The sequence below is a fragment of the Vigna umbellata genome, chromosome 1 (genome assembly GCF_029865625.1).
Source record: "Vigna umbellata cultivar VRB3 chromosome 1, Vumbellata_1.0, whole genome shotgun sequence".
In the NCBI taxonomy this organism is placed as follows: Eukaryota; Viridiplantae; Streptophyta; class Magnoliopsida; order Fabales; family Fabaceae; genus Vigna; species Vigna umbellata.
This window is the reverse complement of record NC_142165.1, coordinates 25,171,887-25,193,240: the sequence shown is the minus strand read 5'-3', so window position 1 is coordinate 25,193,240 and position 21,354 is coordinate 25,171,887. Positions and strand designations below refer to the sequence as shown.

The following is a 21,354-nucleotide window of genomic DNA, read 5'->3' as shown; positions in this document are numbered from 1 at the left end:
TCTCAACCCTCATAATTTGGTATCAGAGACTTCAATGGTGATTTCCAGATTACCTATTCTAGAAATCTCCGAAACATGTTTTCCAGAATAAAAATACAAATATTTCAAACGTTTCCAGACCATGAAATGTTGTCCAGAACAAGCTTTTCAAAAAGGATTTTTCGAAACCCTACATAAATACGATTCCCTACTCCGTACTAGATAAAAAGGGATGAAAGGCTCTCATTTATGCTTAGACTCCTACTTTACTTACTAACAATATGGCGGGCACATTACAGATTGATCAATCTAAAAAGGAGAAAAAAAAACTACGTTTCTTCCTATAAAATCTCCACCAAACCCTATGTTTTGTCCTCTTTCTCTGATCCCACTGTCAGCAACGTATCCCAAGCTTTCCTATAGGCCATATAGGCAACACTACCGCTAATGTTGTCACATCATTGCAAGAATCAAAAACAAATAATGACAGCAAAACTGCATCAGAGAAGACACAGTGACAACAATGACTGTAACAACACCGATGACGTGGTGCACCGAGAAAGGATAGTTCAGTCTTTTTGTTGTAATAATGGGAAAGCAGGAAGTAAAAGCCAGAGAGGAATAGTGAGAGACTTGAGTTATCGATATGGCTCATCAACCAATAAATCTACCTACATTTCAAGGAAATTAATTACAAAAATGGTAACAGTATAGGATATTAACTGATCTTGGGAGGGGGACAGCACCAAAAAAATATATAGGTAAAAAACTGTAAAGGTGAGATTCTGTTGAGTAAACATCCTAGTTGATATCACGTTAGCTTGACTGCTCAAGACCATGGAGAGAACTTGGCTGAATGTTTGATTTGGGGAGAACACCCGCAGACTGCTTTAGAGACCTAGTCTTGTCAACTCGCGTAAAAGCCGTCATCTTCCCAGGACGAAAATTATTTCCTTCTAAACCCTGTTCAGGCCTTCTCTTTACTCTCTTCTTTACTAAAACATCTTCATCCCCGTCATCATCCAGAGAACCACTAGAACTTCGCTTTGCTTTTTCTTGTTTTGAACCATTCATAGAAGGATAGTAAATCCGTGGAGCGGCAATTGTATTAGAAACTGCCTTGTTTACTGAAATATGATTAAAACTGCTAGAGTCTGTAGCTAATCTCTCTCGCATGGGCTGTTGCGAAGTAATTGGATTAGCATCGAATCGAGCATTCTCATCTTGTCTAGGTGCAAATAACTTTTTCTTCTTAATTTTCTCCCGATCCTAACAGTATGAGGAACCAGTAAGATAAAAATAAACTAAAAACATCATCGCCACAAATATCAAATCCTGATTGTCATGAGTACATACAAAGAACAGAAAGCAAGTTCCGCAATTCTTCAGAAAAATTAAAAGACTACTGTTCCTATATAGTTATGCTACATAGGCATTTGCAGACTAGACCTGTGGTCGTGAAAAAACTCTATTAAATTTCCCAAACTGACAAGGAAAGGGTTCTTCTTTTTAAAGAGATTTTAGAATGTTACTACACAACATTAAAAGTTATTTCGTTGCATAGGGATACCTTATGTCTGATGTGCAGTGCTCGGCGCCTCTCCTTTGACCTGCAAATTGCACGCTTGATCCCATGGTTGTCCATGTAACCAGTTGGCCATAATTCTGCAAGCTGAAGACAATGCAATCCAAAGTGAGAAATCTTTTTTATCTATACATAGATATAGGAGATTCTTCTTTTTCCTTTTTGTATACACATTTTTTTTTTCAATTTTACTCTTAAATAACTATTATTTTAAACTAAAATAACTATATTTCCATTTTTATCTTTTAAATAACCATTAATTTAAATTTAATTATTTTTAAATTAAAATAATTATTTTACTATTTTATTCTTTTAAATCACTATTTATTTAAATTCAGTTATATTTTTAAAATAAAATATCTACAATAAAAAGAGAACACGTGCACGTAGCACTTGTTTCCACTAGTAAAAAATAAAGATATTAACTTTAGCACAAGAAACTACAATGCATATAAAATACAGTCACAAAGTAACACAAACTTCAGAAGAAACAGAATCATTTAATACGGAAGAATGGAAAAAAAATGACAATCAAGAAAATTTCCATGCATGAAAATACAACCGAAAATCCTTTTCTTTTCAAGGTTTCAAACATAGGTATCAATATAGATAGTGAAACCTCAATTTATAGCAGGATAGTGGATGGTACGATCATTGCTGTATAATAATATATTATCAAACAAATATATTATTATTCATCATTATGTACATAATTACATACATAGTGCTAAACAAATACTTGAAACTGATATTTCTTGGCATATTTACAAATACTAATAACAATCAATAGCAAAGTAAACAAAAAATGAAGGATCCAAAATTTCTTTTGTCGGAGAATAGACGCAAAAACAGAGATGGGTGTTGCTGAAAACAGTGGTTAAAAAACCCTAAAGAATGTGTAGCTTTTGGGAAAAAGGGAAATTCACTGGTTTCGCTGCAGACTGCAGTGGTGCCATTGTCCAGTGAAAACCTGCTTTTCTGCATCTATTGAATTTTACTGCGATTGTGCACTATTGATACCTATAGTCTCTAAAACTTGAAAAGAAGGGATAATAGATATTTTAAATAGTACTAATTACGTAATTTTAACATAAACAAGGATATATTCAAAATAAAATAAACCAAATCAAACCTAGGAAAGTAGGTACTCAAATTAAAAACAAAGGAAGATAAACATAGCGATAACACTAGCAATCTATTAACTCTGCTAGATCAATATTGAGAGGAAGACAGAAAATTTAACCACCTCAGCATACAACTTTCTGATTTGAGGACCGGCATTTTCATCTAAACCCTGGAACAATTGCAAACAAGATTCATTAAGGACAAATATTAACAAACCAAACAAGATCAACAAAATAAATATTTAAAGCTCGAACTTCTGTACATCAACGAAAAGGTCATAGAGATCACAAATCCTGTCTTCCAATGCAGTGTCCATACTAAAAATCTTTTTAGTTGTTGCTTTTCCATCAGGACCCATTTCTTTTTCCCCAGATGCTCCAGCTTGCTGCTGTAACTGAAAGGAAGACATTAACAAGCATCCCATATGAAATAACCAAAATATTTATTTATCAATCAAAAGCACCCTATTTCCTGAAAAATTGCAATCAAGATGCAAAGCAAACATGATAGGCCAATATATATAACGGAAAAAAGGAAAAACGGAAAATATAAGGGATGTGGAAAGTGAGGAAGTGCGTGGGTTTGAAAGACCAAGCCCGTGTTGAAATGGTGAAAAGAGGGATCAGCTGGCTTCATTGGAAGAGGAAAAAGGATTGAGCGTAACAGAATGAACACCTGGCAGCAGAGGAGAGGGGAGAAGGATACAGGAATCTCACATTATGGGAGAGATTGGGTATTTGGAGGAGGCGGATATTTTCTATTGGACATTATTGTGGCCAGGCCTAGTGAAGGAGTTGGTCCTTCTTCAGTAAAGGTTTTCATTAATTTTGGTTGGTTACTCCATATTGTAAGGAGCAGTGCTCCATTCCACCCTGCACCATTTTCAATGTCTCTGGGATGCTATATTTATTTTTCTATGGAATAGTAGAGTCAGCCCAGCGATTAATTTACCATCAGAATTATATCAGTTCCTTTCCAGTTCTTAATTTGGGGTCTGATAGACTTCTTTTGTCAAGAAGTCAATCAACTCTCTACGTCTCACACGCACACACAAAATAAAGAAGAATATTATATGTATTACTTCTGAAAGTATGAACAATGTACAATCTCACACTCCTAGGAGCACTCTCCCTCCACTGGGACAGATACCCAGTCTATACCAAAGAATACAAAAGAATTAACCAACCCTTGTACAACACACACAACACTCTTTATAAGGTTCCTCCTCCTTCACAACTAACTGCCTAACTGTCTAGCAGCCTTTCCCACTCTCTAACCTTCTAACCGCCCTCTCATTTTCTCTTCTTTCTTTCACACACCCTTAATACTCTATCAGGGTCCCATCAAAACATCAAGAAATATTGCACGAACAATAGGTCAATGGTTGAATTAAATAGCCAATATTTGTTAATGTATCAAAAGTACAATTATTTCATGAAAAATTGCAATCAGGTTAGAATGCAACCATAAAGAAATTTAGCAAGAAACTACATTGAGTGTCAGAATTACAAATTACAATTAATGAAATCCCTGTCCAGGTAAAATGACTCATCCCTAAGTAACCATGCCAAATAAAGTTCTGCATATAAAACTCAAATGGATTAAACCCATATAAAGAAACATCCACAAGAATGAAAATATAACTGTCATATGGGGGAACCAAAACGGAGCTACATGAACCAGCTAAACAAGTAACTACTGAATGAGTGGAAAACTGAAAATATGACACGTTAAAGACAGTTTACAAATATTTGATTTTAATACGGAATAAATAGCAATGGTAACTGTAATAAACCTTCGATTCCATGGATGGGGTCTGCATCTTAATCATCTGAACAACTTCCTTCTTTATCTGTTGAAACCTATCATCTTTCTCCTGCTTTGCAGACAAACCCATACTGATCATAATTTTTAAGTTTCTCTGTAGCAGGAAGACATTGCATGAGAAGATAAGTTTCAATTCAAGCAATATTGGAAACTAAAACTACCTACATAATGATGTTCGTAGATATAAAATATAAATAAAGAGAAGAATAGTTGCAATATGATGACCAAAATAACATAAATAAATAATAGGTGGCAAATTACTATTATTTGGATTGGATTGTGTTGAATATAGTGAAAACTGTATAGGATTAATATATCTAACAGATTGTTGAATGGAGTTCAAAGTTGAGTATGTTTAATACTGAAGGATAACTTGAAATGTAGTTATAGACACGACTTGAAAATTAGAGTCCACAATTGATAAGATTAATTTTGTAGGAATGGGAATAAATACTTTTCTGTGAAAAATCACCAGCTTGGTTTCTACTGTTAGTGTTTAAAAGGAACATTTATGTGATTATAATAAATAAAGAGCATGTGCAGGTTCAGAACATTCTACAATTTTTTTCTAAAGCTCGAATAAGTTCTTTCTCACCGAGGCAATACAATTTTACTCTTCCTAAATTTGTTTCTACAAATAAAAAATGTGGGCTAGAAAAACTTCACAAACATGGTCAATTGCAATTAGTGTGTGCTTAGTTTAATTTATTTTGAAGGGATAATTACATATTCTTGCCCAGTTCATAAGAATTTAAAAAATAAAAAAATAAAACTAGTATTTCTCAAAAACTAATCTATACCAATCTTGAACTAAAAAGCCCTTCAGGAAGACCATCTGTCACTCTGAAGTAAGCAAAAATGTCTAAAGCTAACAAGTACTTCATTCCGGAAGGAAAACCGGATTAATTAAAATGAAAGTTGGCAAACTATCAATTAGAAATAAGACCTTCTTAGACACAGAAGTACACCATGTCAAGCAAGAAAAAACAAACAATCTTCATAAGGTCACAATGGGTCACGGATGTATTCAAAGCCTAAATATGCTAATGCATAATCACATCCAACAAATAAATGAACAATTGTATAGAAGTTCAGTATGGTGGACTCGACAGCAAGATATGTGATTTGCGAGATACAATCTTTAGTTTCAATTTTCATATTTAATATAAAGTTGGGGTTCAACAACTAACAGTGAAAAAGAAATCAGCCATCTATAAACGCATTGGGGGTATTGTGACCAAAAGCTGAAATAATACACACTAAGGGATTACCAGTCATGTTTATCAAGCTGAAATACCTTTAGAGTTCTAAGTTGAATCAGATGCCCAAGAATACTCATAAGACGGTTAATTAAATCCTTTGATACTTTCCCTTGGCTTGCCTGCTGCGTCAAAAACATTTAGTTAATATTATTATGTGATAAATGTTCTCTACTCTATTAGGTTCAGTGAGGTTGAAATAATTCTTTCTTAGTGCTCTCCCTCACTCCCTCTGTCTATTCTAAGAGAAGATCAAACTGAGAAGATTTCGAGAAAAAAAGTACTAAATTGTGCAGATCTAGAAGCACAAAGCATGAAATCACAAAAATAAATTTTCCATTACTGCTAATCTAGCCACTTTAGCAAGTTTCAGCTTTATGTCTCTAGGCAATCTCCGTTTGACAGTCTGAGGTGTGTTATCACCCTCCTGGTTTTCCATAGTTGGTGGCCTTGCTGTATCATTATTAAAAAAAAAAAAAAACTCGCATTAGCAACAAACTTCCCACACTGCTAATTTGAGAAATGTAAACTTAAAAAATTTTCTGAACTTACATTCCGTGACTATCTTCTCCAAATCTCGAATAGCTTTCTCAAGTGTTGTAATTTTTGACCTAGCACTAGAACCATCTTTCTTGAGCACATGTTCAGATTTCTGCATAAAAGCTTCAATCAAGCTCTCAACTAATACGGTATACGTTACAGACATAAAACAGTCCACTTTCACAAATTTTGTATTCAGAAGTTATAGTAATAGGAAAATGTTATTTCACCAAGTGCCTGCTACAAGGATAGTATAGTTTGCCAAAGCTTCAATTTAAATCTCTCTTAAAGATAAACCAACCCTGTATACCAATATGCCTTAAATAGAAATTGTTTTAAATGGAAAAGAATATCCTACAACAGCCAAGTTAATGGGGAGTGTTGAATTTGACGCACACACAAAAAAAAGGGGAATCAGTAATGCATTTCTACTTATTAATTGTCACATGCTGTGAAATGTGGCACTGTTTAGATCCGAGTGCATGGTGAAAGTTGAATTCCGCAATAACAATAACAGTCAATGGCAGGTGGAACCCAACATCTGTTCCATAAGATAAATGTCTTCCTACACCCAATCAATATCCAAAACAGATTCTCCCATCTTTTCTAACCTTATTTGTTACGTATCCGAGTAGGAGACGTAATTAAACACGATCACAAGAGGTAGAAAAGACAATAAACAAATGATAATGGATGAATGAATCTCTTTTATTGATGGTAATATCTGAATCAACAAAGATAAACAAAGATAACTGGGAGCATAACCTCCCTCACAGGACTCTAGCTGCCTGTCAACAAAACTCAATAATCGAAAGCATGCCCTCAACCCTAGCATCTAGGCTTGATTTATATTAAATATTTTCCTAGAATATAGTTCTATTTACTATAATTAACTTATACTGAATATTTCCCTAAGATTTAGCTCTAATTAATGTAATTAACTTGTACTGAATATTTTCCTAGGATATAGCTCTATTTACTATAATTATTACTAAATATTTCCCGCCCAGTTAGGATAGTCACTCTTCAACCGATCGGCTCAGGGTCTTTACTGCTTCTCATCGCTCCGCTTGAGCTCTCACCGCCTTTGACCGTTTTGCTCGACTCCTCACCATCTTCCACCGTTCAGCCTGATCTCTCCCAGCCTTCCACCATTTGGTCTGACCTCTCCCCGCTTTCCACCGTTCGGCTTGGTCTTCCGTCTTTCCCCGTTCAGCCTTCTCCTTCTCTCCTATACCTTTTTCTCTCATATACTTTCCAACCCCTAACAATATTGCTAGTATTGAAATGTTGGATGTGTCTAATCATTCAACGTGGGCTTTTGAAATCAGCTTATGGTTAAGTGGGTTGGGCTACAAGTCCCATCTTAAACCTATTTTCTCTTCCTACAATAGAACGCAAACAATGGATAAAGATTGATTTGAATCCACTATCTACACCTCACTCAAACCTATTTTGTCTCCCCATGATCCATGTGCATCAGTTTGGAGTGAGATTCATGACCTCCATGCCAATACGCCTTTATGGTATGTGCTAAGATCTTTGATACTTTTTACCACACGACAATTTGAGAAGCCACATCTTTGCTTATCTTCGGTGGCTTCATGTTGTCTAACATGATTTTAATGAGGTCCTTCCAATATCTGCAGATGCCCAGCAACTTGAGAATCATAATTCTTTTATGACCCTAGGTTTGTATGGCTTGCCACAAGAATATGTTGTTTACTCATGATCAGATTTTGGGATCACCAGAGTAAACCCTACTATGACTTCAGCATGAACCACAATCCTTTGAAATTAAGTAAGGGAGACACATACTTCATTTGCATGGTGCCTTACATCATAGAGGAATAGTTCTAGACATTTTTGCACACATCATTCTAAAAAACTTCCAAAATGCAAACAATGCCCCCACATTTACTTGGGAAACCTCCTTGTTCACCCAATTTTTCCCAGGTATCTACCATGAGTCACTTGTTGCTACTACAATACCAGTTAACCAGCCTCATATGACTCTAACAACATATGAAAACTTTAACAAATGGTATGAGACTAGCAAATCTACCAGTAACCCTCCTAGGTGGCAAACTTTAGAAGTTCATCTACTTGTCTCTCTTAATCTTCTTCTCTTGGTCCTTGGGTCATGGACTCTGGTGCAACCTATAGTATTCGTTATTTTCTTTTTCTGTTAATACTACTTACAATTTGCATTTATCATTGGTGCCAATTGTTTACAAACACAAGCTTGCATTAACCCTACCCAACACCTCCCATCATGTCGCTTATTGTTCACTTTATTCTTCATGTCTCTAGTTGTCCTTTTAATTTATTGTTGCCACTTGCTTGATCAAATCTGAAGACATTATCTTCACCTTCACTAAAAATGTGACTCACATGATCTTAACTACCTCTCTCATCACCATTGGTACATACATCTATAGTCTCTCCACTGATGGTTCATGAACAATGAGGATACTCTGGGTTGACAAAATTGTAGAAGATAGTGCCAAGTTTAAAACATTTGTCTAGTTTGAAGTGTAAATCATGTCAATTAGGAAAACATACTCAACAACCTTCTCCTTATATTCTTAATAAAGGAGTGTCATATCCTTTTTCATTAGTTCACTTCATTGTTAGGCTCATTCTCGTACTATTACTCTTTCTAGTTTTAAATTTTTCTTACCTTTATTGATAATTATTGTATAAGTACAAGGATTTGATTCAAAAAGAATCGATTAGAAGTGTTTCCTATATTTAAAACCTTTTCTAATGAAATCAAAGCACAATTTTTCTAATCCATGTGCTTTTCACTATAACAATTCCACGAATATTTGTTTCACCAATTTTATCACTTCATGGGCTCCAATGATATTTTTCATCAAATTTCATGTCCTCATAGTCTTCTACAAAATGTAGTTGAACACAAAAACACATACCTTATGGAAACTACTCATACACTTCTTCATAGTCACCTTCCTCACTATTTTAGGGGGATGTTGTCCTAATAGCATGATATCTCATTAACCGCATGCCATCATATGTCCTTAATTATCAAGTACCTCATTCTATCCCTTTTCCTCATTCTCCTTTATACAATCAACCTACACACTTTTAGTACCACATGTTTTGTATATTACCTCACCAAGTCAAGATAAACTTTCTCCTTTACACATTCAAATGCGTCATCCTGGGATATCGTCATCCTCGTATTGTTTTTTTCCTGATCTTAAATAGTATTATGAGTCAACTAAGGTCTCTTTCTGTGTTTGTCCCATACTACACACATGTTCCTTCTATCGAAAACATGCAGTCACTTTCAATACCAATGGTCATATCTCAGAGAAAATATACTTTGGAGATTCTAGAAGAAAAAAGGATGTCAAGTGTTAAGCCTATGGACACACCAATGGATCCATTTCTCAAACTTGTACTAGACCAAGGAGAATCATATACTAAACATGGGAGATACAGACAGTTAGTAAGTTAAATTACCTCAATGTGCATTGCATTTGTATTGAGCATAGTAGTGGATTTTTAAACATTCCTTGTCAAGATCATTGTGATGCAAACGTATGAATTATATATCATATTGAGAATGCACATGGAAAATGCCTCATTTATGTGCATAGAAAGTCAAGTTTTAAACTCTCCTTGTCCAAATCCTTAATATTAAGGATGTAGTTATATTGTGTTCTAGACATAGGTATACTGTGAAAAGTTAAGAAATAAAATGTTATGCCACGATCATGCACAAGCCAGCGGAGATTCATTTACAGTTTGCACTAAGAATTGTGCAATATCTGAAAGGGACTCCAGGCAAGGGAGTTTTGTTCAAACAAAATGGAAATGTAAATCTTGAAGTATATACAAATGCAGACTATGTTGGGTCAATTGTGGATAATCAACTACTCGATATTGTACTTTCCTTGGTGATAATCTTGTAACTTGGAAAAGTAAAAAACAAAAAATGGTAGCAAGTTCTAGTGTTGAAGCAAAGTTCGGGGCAATGGCATAAGGGATAGGTGAACTAATATGAGACTTTACTGTAATAATAAATCTACTATTAACATAGCCCATAATCCAATGCAACATGATAGAACCAAAGACATTGAAATTGATTGATATTTTATAAAAGAAAAATTAGATAGTGCTCAAATCTCCATTACAAATGTCTCCTCTCAACAACCTTCCAAACTTTCTAACAGAGGGGTTGAATAGCAACAACCTTGAAAGCATTGTTTCCAAGCTGGGAATGGAAAATGCAGACTCACCAGCTTGAGAAGGAGTTTCAACAATCATATTTTATCATTCCATATTAAACAGATTATAGTTAAAGTGTATCATGTAAGTATCTCGGAATCATAGGAATCTAACTATATCCAGAATAATAGGGATCTGATTATATCCCTAAATCATAGGGATATGATTATATTAAGTTTTTTATTATATTTCTAAAATTAGTTTTCCAATCTTGTATATACATCTGATGTACTCCTAACAATAAAATTATTCTATTCACCCCTAATATTTAAGTGTTATTAGTCAGTTCATGAAAACTCCTTGTACTGAACATTGAAACTTTGCAATTTGTATTCTAAACTACCTCAAGATTCTAGGATAAGGTCTATTATATGAGGATGAAAGGAATACCCAAATGTCTGGGCATTATAATGTTGATTAGGTACGATCACTCAACTACATAATATTGAGTTTTCATTGAAGGAAATACTATTTCCTAGAAATCCAAAAGGCTAAATGTAGTTGTTTGATCAACTGCTGAAGCTAAATATAGGACAATGGCATCTTGCACTAGTAAACTTGTCTGGGTAAAACAATTCCTCCAAGAACTAAAATTTTGTAAGATTAGCAATTGAAGATGTTAGGATAATCAATTAGCTCTCCACGTTACTTTCAATCTTGTATTCCACGAGAAAACCAAACACACAAAAATCAACTAACAATTTATTTCAGAAAAGTTGTAGTCCAAGAAAATTTGTACTGGATTTGATGGATCAAATGGATTTGACGGATCAAATGATCAGCTTGCAGATGTGAAAACAAAATCTAATAAGGCCTCTGATAGACTTCTTTGGTAAAGAAGTTGATCAACTCTCTCTTTCTCACTAGAACACACACCAACAGTCTGAATAGTATGTATATTATTGAAGAATGAAAGAATTCAATGTACAAAGAATCACCCTCAAGGAAGCCTATCTTCCTCCCACTGGAGCAAGGCTCTAGTCTAAACCCAATGTACAAAAAGGCTAACCCCCCCGCCCCCCTTTTACAAACTCTCTCTTATTTATAGTATTTCCCTCCTTACAACTAACTACTAACTGACACTCCCTTTTTCCGCTCTTAATTCTCCTTCCTCTGCCCTCCTTTCTTTTTCTTTCTCACATATACTTTTAATGCTCTACCAGCCTCAAATTGAATTTAATTGTTCCAAACTTCATACAAACAATATGTATGCCCCAACTTGAGAGGGAGTATTAGAATAAGCTTTTTTAAAAAGTTGTTTTGAGTTGTGCCTAGAATCCTAGAGGTGTCTTTACTTGTTTTCTACTCTACTCTCTTTCACTGTATCTCAGATTAATCTACAGTTTCTATATAAATATTGAGAACCTAAGAGAGACTTGCACAAGCTTCTCTAAAATATCTGCTCTCTCTTTTTATTTTTCTCAAATACATACAAGTGCTTATTTGGTGGAGCAGTTTCATGCGCTTAGAATAGTGAAGCCTTTAATTTAAAGCTGAATAAAAAAAATAAATAGCTATAAGTGCAACGGACAATCTTTTTATTGGTATTCAATGTTTCATAAGTTATATTTATCATACAGCAAATACAATAAAAACCACAAAGCAGTTAGATAAACTTACTAGTGCATGTATAGCAATTTTTCCTACAGACAAGTTTAGATCTGGCAGTTCCCGGATGCAATTTTTATCTTTTGACCGACCAGTGTTTTCTACATTGTCAAGACTACTTGAGGATTTCCCAGGTTGGGATTTTGAATGTGCAGATAAATTTTTTTCATGGTACTTATGATGAGAAGTATCAACCAATCCACCTGCATCTTTAAATTTATCACCCGTGTTCTTAGATTGAGACACTTCAGTCTTCTGTTTATCAGCACCTTCTGCATCAAGAGGATCATTATTTGATACTTTTGAACAGACAGGGGGGTCCGAAATTGGTGTAGCATCAGCAGTTTTCTTTTTCAAACTAATTCCAGAGACATCCATTTGCTTCTGAAATTTCAGGTCTTCATGTTCACTAGGTACGCCAACATTATTTGAGGAACTGAGCATATTTTTCACAGGTAATGATGCAGTCTTCACAACGGCACTCTTGCCCACTTTCACAAGTTCATTTGATACATGACCATCAATATTTTCTCCAGGATTCTTTGATATATCTTTTCGGCGCCTTTTCTTTGCTTGCTGGATTGGTAATACTGGAGGTTCATTTCTTAGAAAGAACAAGAAAATGAACAAAATCAGGAATTTGTATGAAGAACTAAAATGCTAAAGTATACAATTTAATAGATTTAAAATGTTGACACAACATATGTAGAAAAATTCTCAGGAATAAAATCCAACCACAAGCCAGAAAAATAATGCTATGAATATTCAACAATAACATACAACCTTCATTTCATAGTTATCAATCTTAAATGTGTGTAGCAATCAACCCCAAAACTGCTATGGTGAGGTATACACTTGCTGAAACTCTGAGATACAAATTAAATACTTTATACAGCCCTTAAATAATTTAACAGCAATCCCCTTTTTTCTATTATTTTACAATAATGAAAGCAATAATACATAATAACACATACTAACAGTGCTATCAAAACTAGATCATAAAATGCTTTATGAAAAAATATTGCAAGCCATATGAGTTATGGCTGAAGCATCATAGACAAAACACAAAAATATAATTGTAAAGCTAAAATTAATGAAAGACAACCATATAATTAATAATAATATTATGTCTAAAAATTCAAATAACAATAAAATTAAACCAAAACACCACCAAATTCGAGTTTAAAACTTAAAATAACAACAAAATATAAGATAAATGTCCTAAATTTCTCTTTATATTTTGGATGTTCATGAACTGCCTTGTTCAGTTGTCATTGGGGATGCTGGAAAATAGGTAATCAAATGTTTCATATATTCAGCAAATAATTATAGTGGAAAAGAAGAAAAGAAAATTTTAGGGAGGGCAGATGGCACCAAATGAAGAGGAAGTACAAAGAAAAAAATAATAAAAGAGGACTTGCAGTGGAGTTAGAGGTGATTGCAGCAGCAAGACAGTGACAGCAGGGCAGTGGTGGTGAGACAGCGACAGCACTTGCACTGGAACCAGAGAAGGCTATGGGTGCAGTGCTTGAGGCTGAGATGGGGTGTGTTAAATTCATTTTCTGATATAGTTATTTGGGTTTGGGTTGAGTTGAATGGTGCAACCCTTAGTTTTAAAAAGAAACACTATTGGACTGACCCAATATGCATTGGCGAAAAATTAGAAACAAAAGAGAAATAAAGATAGGGTTTTAAATGTGTAGGTTTGATCGGGTTAGGTTGTCGAAAAAAAGGCTTGATACCTTTGTTCATTGTTATTTGTTCTATAAATAATGATCACAGCATTCACATATAATTATTAATCATATTAACAAATATCCCATATACAATTGAAGAGGACAAATCAATTCATGATTTGTCTCGCTTGTTCTTAAGGGAACCGAATAATGTAATTAGGGAAATAAAGTATTTCCTAATTCACACTGGTCACGCTAACCTAAGACTTCTTCCATACGCAAACCAGTGTTGCACAGTTCATGATTTCATCCATGGCCACTCCGAACTGCCACTCTACGATGCCCAAAGCAATCATTATGAGCTTCCATGCAAAACTCGATTTTAGACCATTATAGTGAGGCAGCCGGCAAAAAGTTCACCATCGAAATCTGCCATGCCTATTTTTCGATAATGCTGCATATTATAATAAAAATATTACTATGTTTTCTTGTCTCTGAACTATTGACTAAAATTATATTTCATCCTTAAATCAAAGAATGCACCAATTTCGTTTAGTCTTTTTTATGTGGCAAAAGGTATTCCACAGTGGATTAAATTAAACATCCATGTGGCTGTATATAATTGGATTTTATTTTTTCTGACAATTAGAAGTCCACGTGGCTGTATTTGGTTGGATTACAATTAAATATCCTTGAAGGTGGTGGTTACGGTGGTGAGGCTGTGGGGCTATGGTGGCAAGCCTGGAGATGCTGACCTTGGTGGTGGTAGATATGGAGGTGAGGCAGTGGCAGACCTGAAGGTGGACATGGAGGAGTGGTGAAATGGTTGCAGTAGAGCTTTTGGTTCCTTTGAGGGTTCTAAGCATGATATACAGTGAAGACATGAAGAACTTCAGGAAGCTGACAGTGGAAAGCCAAGAGCAAGGTATTAGTGTGTACAATGGTCCGAGCAGTGATTACGTTGACATCCATTTGTCTTTACTAGTTCGAGACGGCAAAATATGCAAGAAATTGAATTGGGGGAACATGAAGGGTAGCAACCATGATTCTACAACAAGCTCTTAATTGATGATTCCCAGCCACCCCAATAACCACCACCATCAAGCTCAATACCTCTAGGCCTACCACCATAACCCCCACCTCTAGGTCCACCACCACCAAGCTCATCATTTGGTGCTAATTGTAATAGAAAGACAAATAAAGTACGTGTATGTATTTTTTTTTTTGTTGAGGTGGTAGTTTCTCTCCACTACTTTCCGTCATCACTAACCTTCCCAATGAGTTGTTTGTGATTTTAAGACATTACTATGTGTAAAATAAGTCTCGCATCACTACCATTCACCATGACTTTAGTATTGTGATTTGAAAACATCAGTACGGCTAAAATAGAAAAATGATTTGTGTACACTAAATTTGAAAATCCCATTCTATATATTTCTATAGATTATACTATTAGTAACAATAAATAATAACAAAAACAATATTAGCAATAAACTAGTAATATTAATAATAAAACAAAAAATAATAAGTGTAAATAACACATATTAATACTAAAATTAATAAATAATAATATTTTTTTAAAATAATAATTCTTAAAATTTAATTTCCACTTTTTCTCTATTTCTCTTCAACCATACAATCTTATTTTCACTTTATTTCTCCTCTATTTCTATTATTTTCTCTAGAAACTAAGTAGTTAAACCAGGATGACCGTTATTCTATTTAATATATAAATATAGATATATATATATATATATATATGTGTGTTTGTGTGTGTGAGTCTCGTATCATTATATTAGTGTATTTACTATCATTATATTATTTGGGTTATTATATCATATCGTATGTTTCATTTAGTTTTTAATACTAAAGTACTACAATTAGTTAGGTTATTATATTTTTAGTAACTAGTATTTTTAACATATTAAATCATATATTATGCTTTAGTTAGCTTATTAATGATTTAATTAATTTTTTTTATATATTTATATATTTTTAATACTATTATTTCATTATTATCGCTATTTAGTTTATTATATTGTATTTTGTATTATACTATATTACATTATAATAATTGTTTACATATTCTAAGTTGACAAGCAACCAAAAAATATGACAAATGTTGGACCCAAATTTACACCCTGAAACCTATGGATCACCACACCAAGTTTCAGATAGCTAGCATTACACCCACAAAGTGAATCGTTTTGTGACACAAATGGAACGTCAACATCAGCACAATGGGGGTCATAGAGTGTATGGAGCAGCAGTTTTCAGCTGGGCTTCATAACTATAAAGTTCGGACATGCCTCATAAATGATGTGTCCCTATGTCTGACACCTATCAGATACCGACAAGCGTATGACACTCTTACAACACATATAGGTGAAGTGTCCAATTTGAAAGACATTTGTTTTTTGTCTCTAACATAATTTTGACATAACTCCAACATAATGTTAATAATGACAAATAAAATGATTTTCTAAAAAAACTCATAAACTTGTAAACTTATTGTACAAGCTTCTATTATGATTATAGAAATAAGGAACAAATTTTATATGATCACTACTTTTCACTTTATGGATATTAGATAGATTAGATTCATTTTTGTATTAGCTAACAATGTGTTTAGATTATTACATTTGACTAATCTTCTTTATAGATGATTTTGTGTATGTAAATACATAATGATCTAATATATAGATTTATGTCCTATATCCTACATTTTGGATACTATAGATGTGTTTGTGTCGTGCCTAATGTCCTACATAGCTTCATAGCCACATTGCTAAAACACCCAAAAGCACAACTACAGCCACCTGGCTCGGTTTCACCAACCAAAATTACAAAAACACAATGAAAGAAGGTATGTTGTGCCTCACTGCCGCTCTTCCCTTATAGCAATGATGGCTATTGGCAACCTAACTTAAACCAAATAATCTTTATTTCCACTCTATCTCACCTATTTCTCTTCGTTTTTGTTCCGTTCCTTTATTTTCCATTTCTATCCTCTACCAAAGACCCTAAAGGTCATATTCTAATCAAGGATCTACACATCCATGAAATCATCCTGGCCATTTCAAAATTCTATGAATTATATGAACTTGTATGAGAAGAAAACAATTGATCAATCTTTACTCTTAGCATCTTCACATACAAAGAGGGATGAAGCTCTACCGTTTATATGATTGTTGGATAACACTCAACAAAAATGCACATACATGTACATATAGATAGATTGATACATACATACATACATATATATATACATATATATATATATATATATATATATATATATATATATATATATATAATCTCATCATTCCAACCATAAAATATATCTCACCAGGTATAGACTAGTTGTGATCACTACTAACAGACTCAAAATATGACTGTGAATGGTATATGATCTCATTTCATGTTAAGACAATGCCACAAGCATAAATATAACTGAAGGTCCCAAGATTATTCCAATGACTTTAGTATTATATCCATTAGCTTAAAAAGAGAAAAGTGAAATCACTTCCAAAATTAAGCAATTTACAAAAATAAAGAGATAGACATAAAGAGGGCAACCCAATCCATGAGACTCTCACCTACAGAAATTTGTGGAAGGAAGATCTACACAGACTTGGCCCTACAAGCAAAGAGGCTATTTCTAGGATTTGAACTGGTGACCTCCAGGCCACAAGGCAGCAACCTTAGTTTGCACTAAGGCTACTCCTCATAAAGAAAAGAAATTGACATACACAGAAAATATTCAAACAAAAATCACTTACATGCGTTCCAATTTCCCCCTATTTACAAAGAACCCATCATGCTTGATTGCAGAGTTATCAACCTCAAAATACTCATCCTGCAGAAAGAAGAGTTAAACTAATTAAAAAATATGAAAGGTGAAATGGTCACAATATAGGACAATGAAATTCCTGTTTTATCATCAATCAAAGGTCAAATAGTCATAATGTCATAACAAAGCAAAATGGTATAAAAGATACCAACCAATTCAGCATCATCAATGAAAGAGTCTTCTGTATCATACTGATCATCAGGAACATCGAGTAGATCCTCCTCATCACTACTATCCTTACCCTAAAAATGATTTGGTCTCATTATTCCCAACATGGAAAACAGATTGAAAAAAGCAAATAAAACTTACATATGCATCTATGCTGTGAATTTACAGTATAAATCAATTCATTTTTGTACAGTGCATCTAGTAACACTATCGCGTGAAGCAATACAATCATACCATGTAAAGGCGTTCAATCTTTTCTATTACAGCACTGAAACGATTTGGCTGAGGAGCACCCTGTTCTTCCGTCTTCTTAGGTTGTCCCTAGAATTGACAAGTTTATCAAAATAGTGAAGCACAAAAGAAACCACGCACCACTAAAAGAGACAGTATGCTGATTTCTACTGGTTTACTAATTCAAATAATATAATGTGTCGTAAAACAAGACAGAGACAATTAAAGGCTTGATCACCTTGTCTATAATAATTTCATGTCACAAATAAATAGATATATGTGTTTGGATTTGCATCTGGGATACACATGTTCATGTTAAGTCAGGTAATCCGTGTAGAGGCAACATTTGACAATATTATACCATGCCAAAAGGCAAATTCAAACAGAAATTATATCAATATGCATCATGCAGTCAACCTTACAATTTTGATGTCAAATACAAGTACTTCCGACTTTTCCATTCAAATATTTTTCCGTAAGAGAAGCACTGCAGCACAAACCATTCTCTTTGTACATTCAAACTAGCAAGTTTGAAGTCAAATACAAGTACTTCCAGGTGCAATTTGACCACAACGAAACCCTTTCAAATAGTTTTTCCATAATAACAGTTATGCATTCAAACTACTAAGTTTGAAGTCAAAGACAAGTATTTCCGAGTGCAATTCCATTTTGCCGCAACAAAAACCTTTCAAATGATTTTCTATAAGAGCAGCACTGCTGGCACAAACCGTTATGCATTCAAACTAGTAGAAATCAAATACAAGTACTTCCAAGGAGCAATTTGACTTTGCCACGGCTAAACCCTTTTAAATAATTAAGTAGAAACAAACAGTTGTCGCCATGCATTCAAACTAATAAATTGGAAATCTAATCCAAGTACTTCCAGGAGCAATTCAACTTTGCCATGACAAAACCCTTTCAAATAATTTTACATAAGGGCAGTGTCACACAGCACACACCGTTGTCAAACAGTTGTCGCCATGCATTCAAACTAATAAATTGGAAATGTAATTCAAGTACTTCCAGGAGCAATTCAACTTTGCCATGACAAAACCCTTTCAAATAATTTTACATAAGGGCAGTGTCACACAGCACACACCGTTGTCAAACACGGAGAAGAAACACGTACTTTTGACAGACAATTATTTAATTTTCAAAAGAGAAACCTAGATTGTTAGACAGAAACAACTTAAGGTCAGTCACGAAAGGTTTGGCAGAATCTGTTCCCAAAACCTAGCCTTACCCAGACCCTTATTTCAGTGCCAAAGGAAAAACAATCACGGCTCAGTAGAAAGCCACTCTTACAAATTAGAATAAAAAATATCATCCATAAACCACACTATATCCCACACATTGCTATCTACTCACTGAATAATAATGTGCGTACACTGAAATTTCAGAACCACAGCAACACATACTCGTAACAATTCGGAACCTAAATGAAAATTAAAAAAAGAGACTCACCGGAGCGATTCTGGACTCGAGCACAGGGTTCCCATTGGGCAGGTGCTCTGGTGCGGAAGTGGGTCCCTTATTGTTAACCTTATTGGCGTCTTTCATCAGCTTCTTCCACGACACTATGGTGGTCTCTCCCGGCCGAAGCTCCACTGTGAACATTTGCCTGTCACCTTTCTTCACGAAGGATGACGGAGCCCTCGCCGCCGACGACGAATCGCCGCCGCCAAGAGGAGCCGTATCCTCCGCCATCAAAGTGATTGCCGATTGGCGAATTTATCGGGCGTCGGTGCTTGTTTTCAGGGAGAATTGTTAGAGCGCGAGGAACATGCGGAAACGGAATGATAAGCCCTAAAATCTGGAAAGAAGAACAGAGACAGAGAACGAGAAGAGGAAGAGCTGAAGAAGCGAATTGGGATTGCGCGGGATTCAAAAAATGAGAAAGGGAGAAAGAAAGATAAAAATAAAAGAAAATATTATGACAAGAGAGATGAAAGAAAAGGTATTGTGGATGGGTTTTGAGTTTAACCGCAATTTCGACTCGGTTGTAAAAAATTTCCAGTCCTTTTCTTTTCCGGGCAAGCGACGGAGGCAAAAGGTATTTGGGGCGGGGAATGGTATCTGTGGGCCGCATCATTTGTTCAATGTAGTGTTTTTACTTTATGCACTCCTCATTTTTTAAATTTGTCTATTTTGTTTGTTTTTTATTTTTCTTTATAACTCATTCAATCTCCAAAACTTTTATTGATATTTATTTTAAATATCGGATTTAGAGAGAATTGTTGGAGGTGAAGGTTCAAATTAGCTAGCTTTTTTATGGTAAGTTTTTGTTTTTTAAGCATTCAAATAACATTTAACATTAACTTTTAAGTTATTTTTGGATTATGTAATTTTGAAGTTTTTTGAATTGAACAATTTTAAAGTCTTTTAAATTGAACAATTCATAATAGTAATTTCATATTGTTAAACCTTCTTTCGAAATTTAGTAAAAACTTAATTTTTTTAACTAATATAATGACAACCAAAGTGTCAAAATGAACGAGATGACTCATAAATCAGTGTTATGTTTATATGAACTTAATTCAAAATCGAAATGTAAAGATATCCTTAAGTCTAAAATGCAATAATTGATTCCTACTTATGATAGATTAATATCAATAGTAATGAGTGGAAAATAGAAATTGATTAACCGATATAATATGGAGATGCAATTAATTGTATCTAGCTTACTAAGAATGCAAAAAATAATTCATAATAACAATTTTTATAATTGTTTGATGAAAGTTCTCTAAGAACTAAGAATGCAAATTGGAGAATCAATGCCTGGAATCATGTCTACTATATCCTAAAAATGCAATCATACCCGATGCAATATGAGTTGGTCTTAAGAATGTCTAGTTGAAGCATAAACTAAACAAGGATAAAAAAATTCCTAATTAGGTGAAATGCTAAAACTAAACTAAATTTGAAATTTAAGATTTTGATGTGCAAAAACAATAGTTAAAATCAAAAGATGGATGTAACCATGATTCACTCTAATTGAGTTACGTGTAGTTCTTCTTTAAGCACTCTTAAAGGGTTACATTATCTTTAAAAAGATACAACGAGTTTATGGTATAAAATATTTCACCGCACTAAACATTTAACAATAATGTTTTAAATCACTTATGATTATCCAAAATCAATAGTGTTTTTAAAAGTAAGTACATATAAAATATCTCTTAGAGAGGATATTTGAACAATACAGAGTATATCTGGAAAACTTGTTACAAAGAGTTTTCTTTTTCA

General features: G+C 34.0%; 1 protein-coding gene across 3 annotated transcripts; it reads right to left on the bottom strand.

The window, feature by feature from the left end:
* Nucleotides 1-617: 617 nt before the first annotated feature.
* Nucleotides 618-20,123, bottom strand: LOC124848400 (ubinuclein-1-like). Of its 3 annotated transcripts, none has more exons than XM_088101719.1 (13): nt 19,576-20,123; nt 18,115-18,201; nt 17,865-17,954; nt 17,642-17,718; nt 12,196-12,787; nt 6,328-6,427; nt 6,119-6,228; nt 5,814-5,900; nt 4,485-4,610; nt 2,952-3,077; nt 2,811-2,858; nt 1,550-1,651; nt 618-1,248 (listed from the first exon to the last, which is right to left on the bottom strand). In XM_088101719.1, the coding sequence occupies exons 1-13, from the start codon at nt 19,816-19,818 to the stop codon at nt 796-798; spliced, it is 2,241 nt and encodes a 746-aa protein (XP_087957845.1). In that variant the 5' UTR covers nt 19,819-20,123; the 3' UTR covers nt 618-795. The 3 variants fall into 3 exon arrangements, with proteins under 3 accessions (XP_087957845.1, XP_087957830.1, XP_087957838.1); XM_088101704.1 differs by having other exon boundaries at nt 2,952-3,083; nt 19,576-20,122; XM_088101712.1 differs by having other exon boundaries at nt 2,952-3,083; nt 5,814-5,897; nt 19,576-20,121.
* Nucleotides 20,124-21,354: the final 1,231 nt, after the last annotated feature.

What these genes read in the sequence shown, in the direction of transcription:
- LOC124848400 (XM_088101704.1), bottom strand. Translation starts at nt 19,818, where the DNA reads ATGGCGGAGGATACGGCTCCTCTTGGCGGCGGCGATTCGTCGTCGGCG. An exon ending in AGATTGAACGCCTTTACATG is followed by an intron (nt 17,955 to 18,114) that starts GTATGATTGTAT and finishes AATCATTTTTAG; the next exon opens with GGTAAGGATAGTAGTGATGA. An exon ending in CCCCATCCATGGAATCGAAG is followed by an intron (nt 3,084 to 4,484) that starts GTTTATTACAGT and finishes TCTTCCTTTCAG; the next exon opens with TTACAGCAGCAAGCTGGAGC.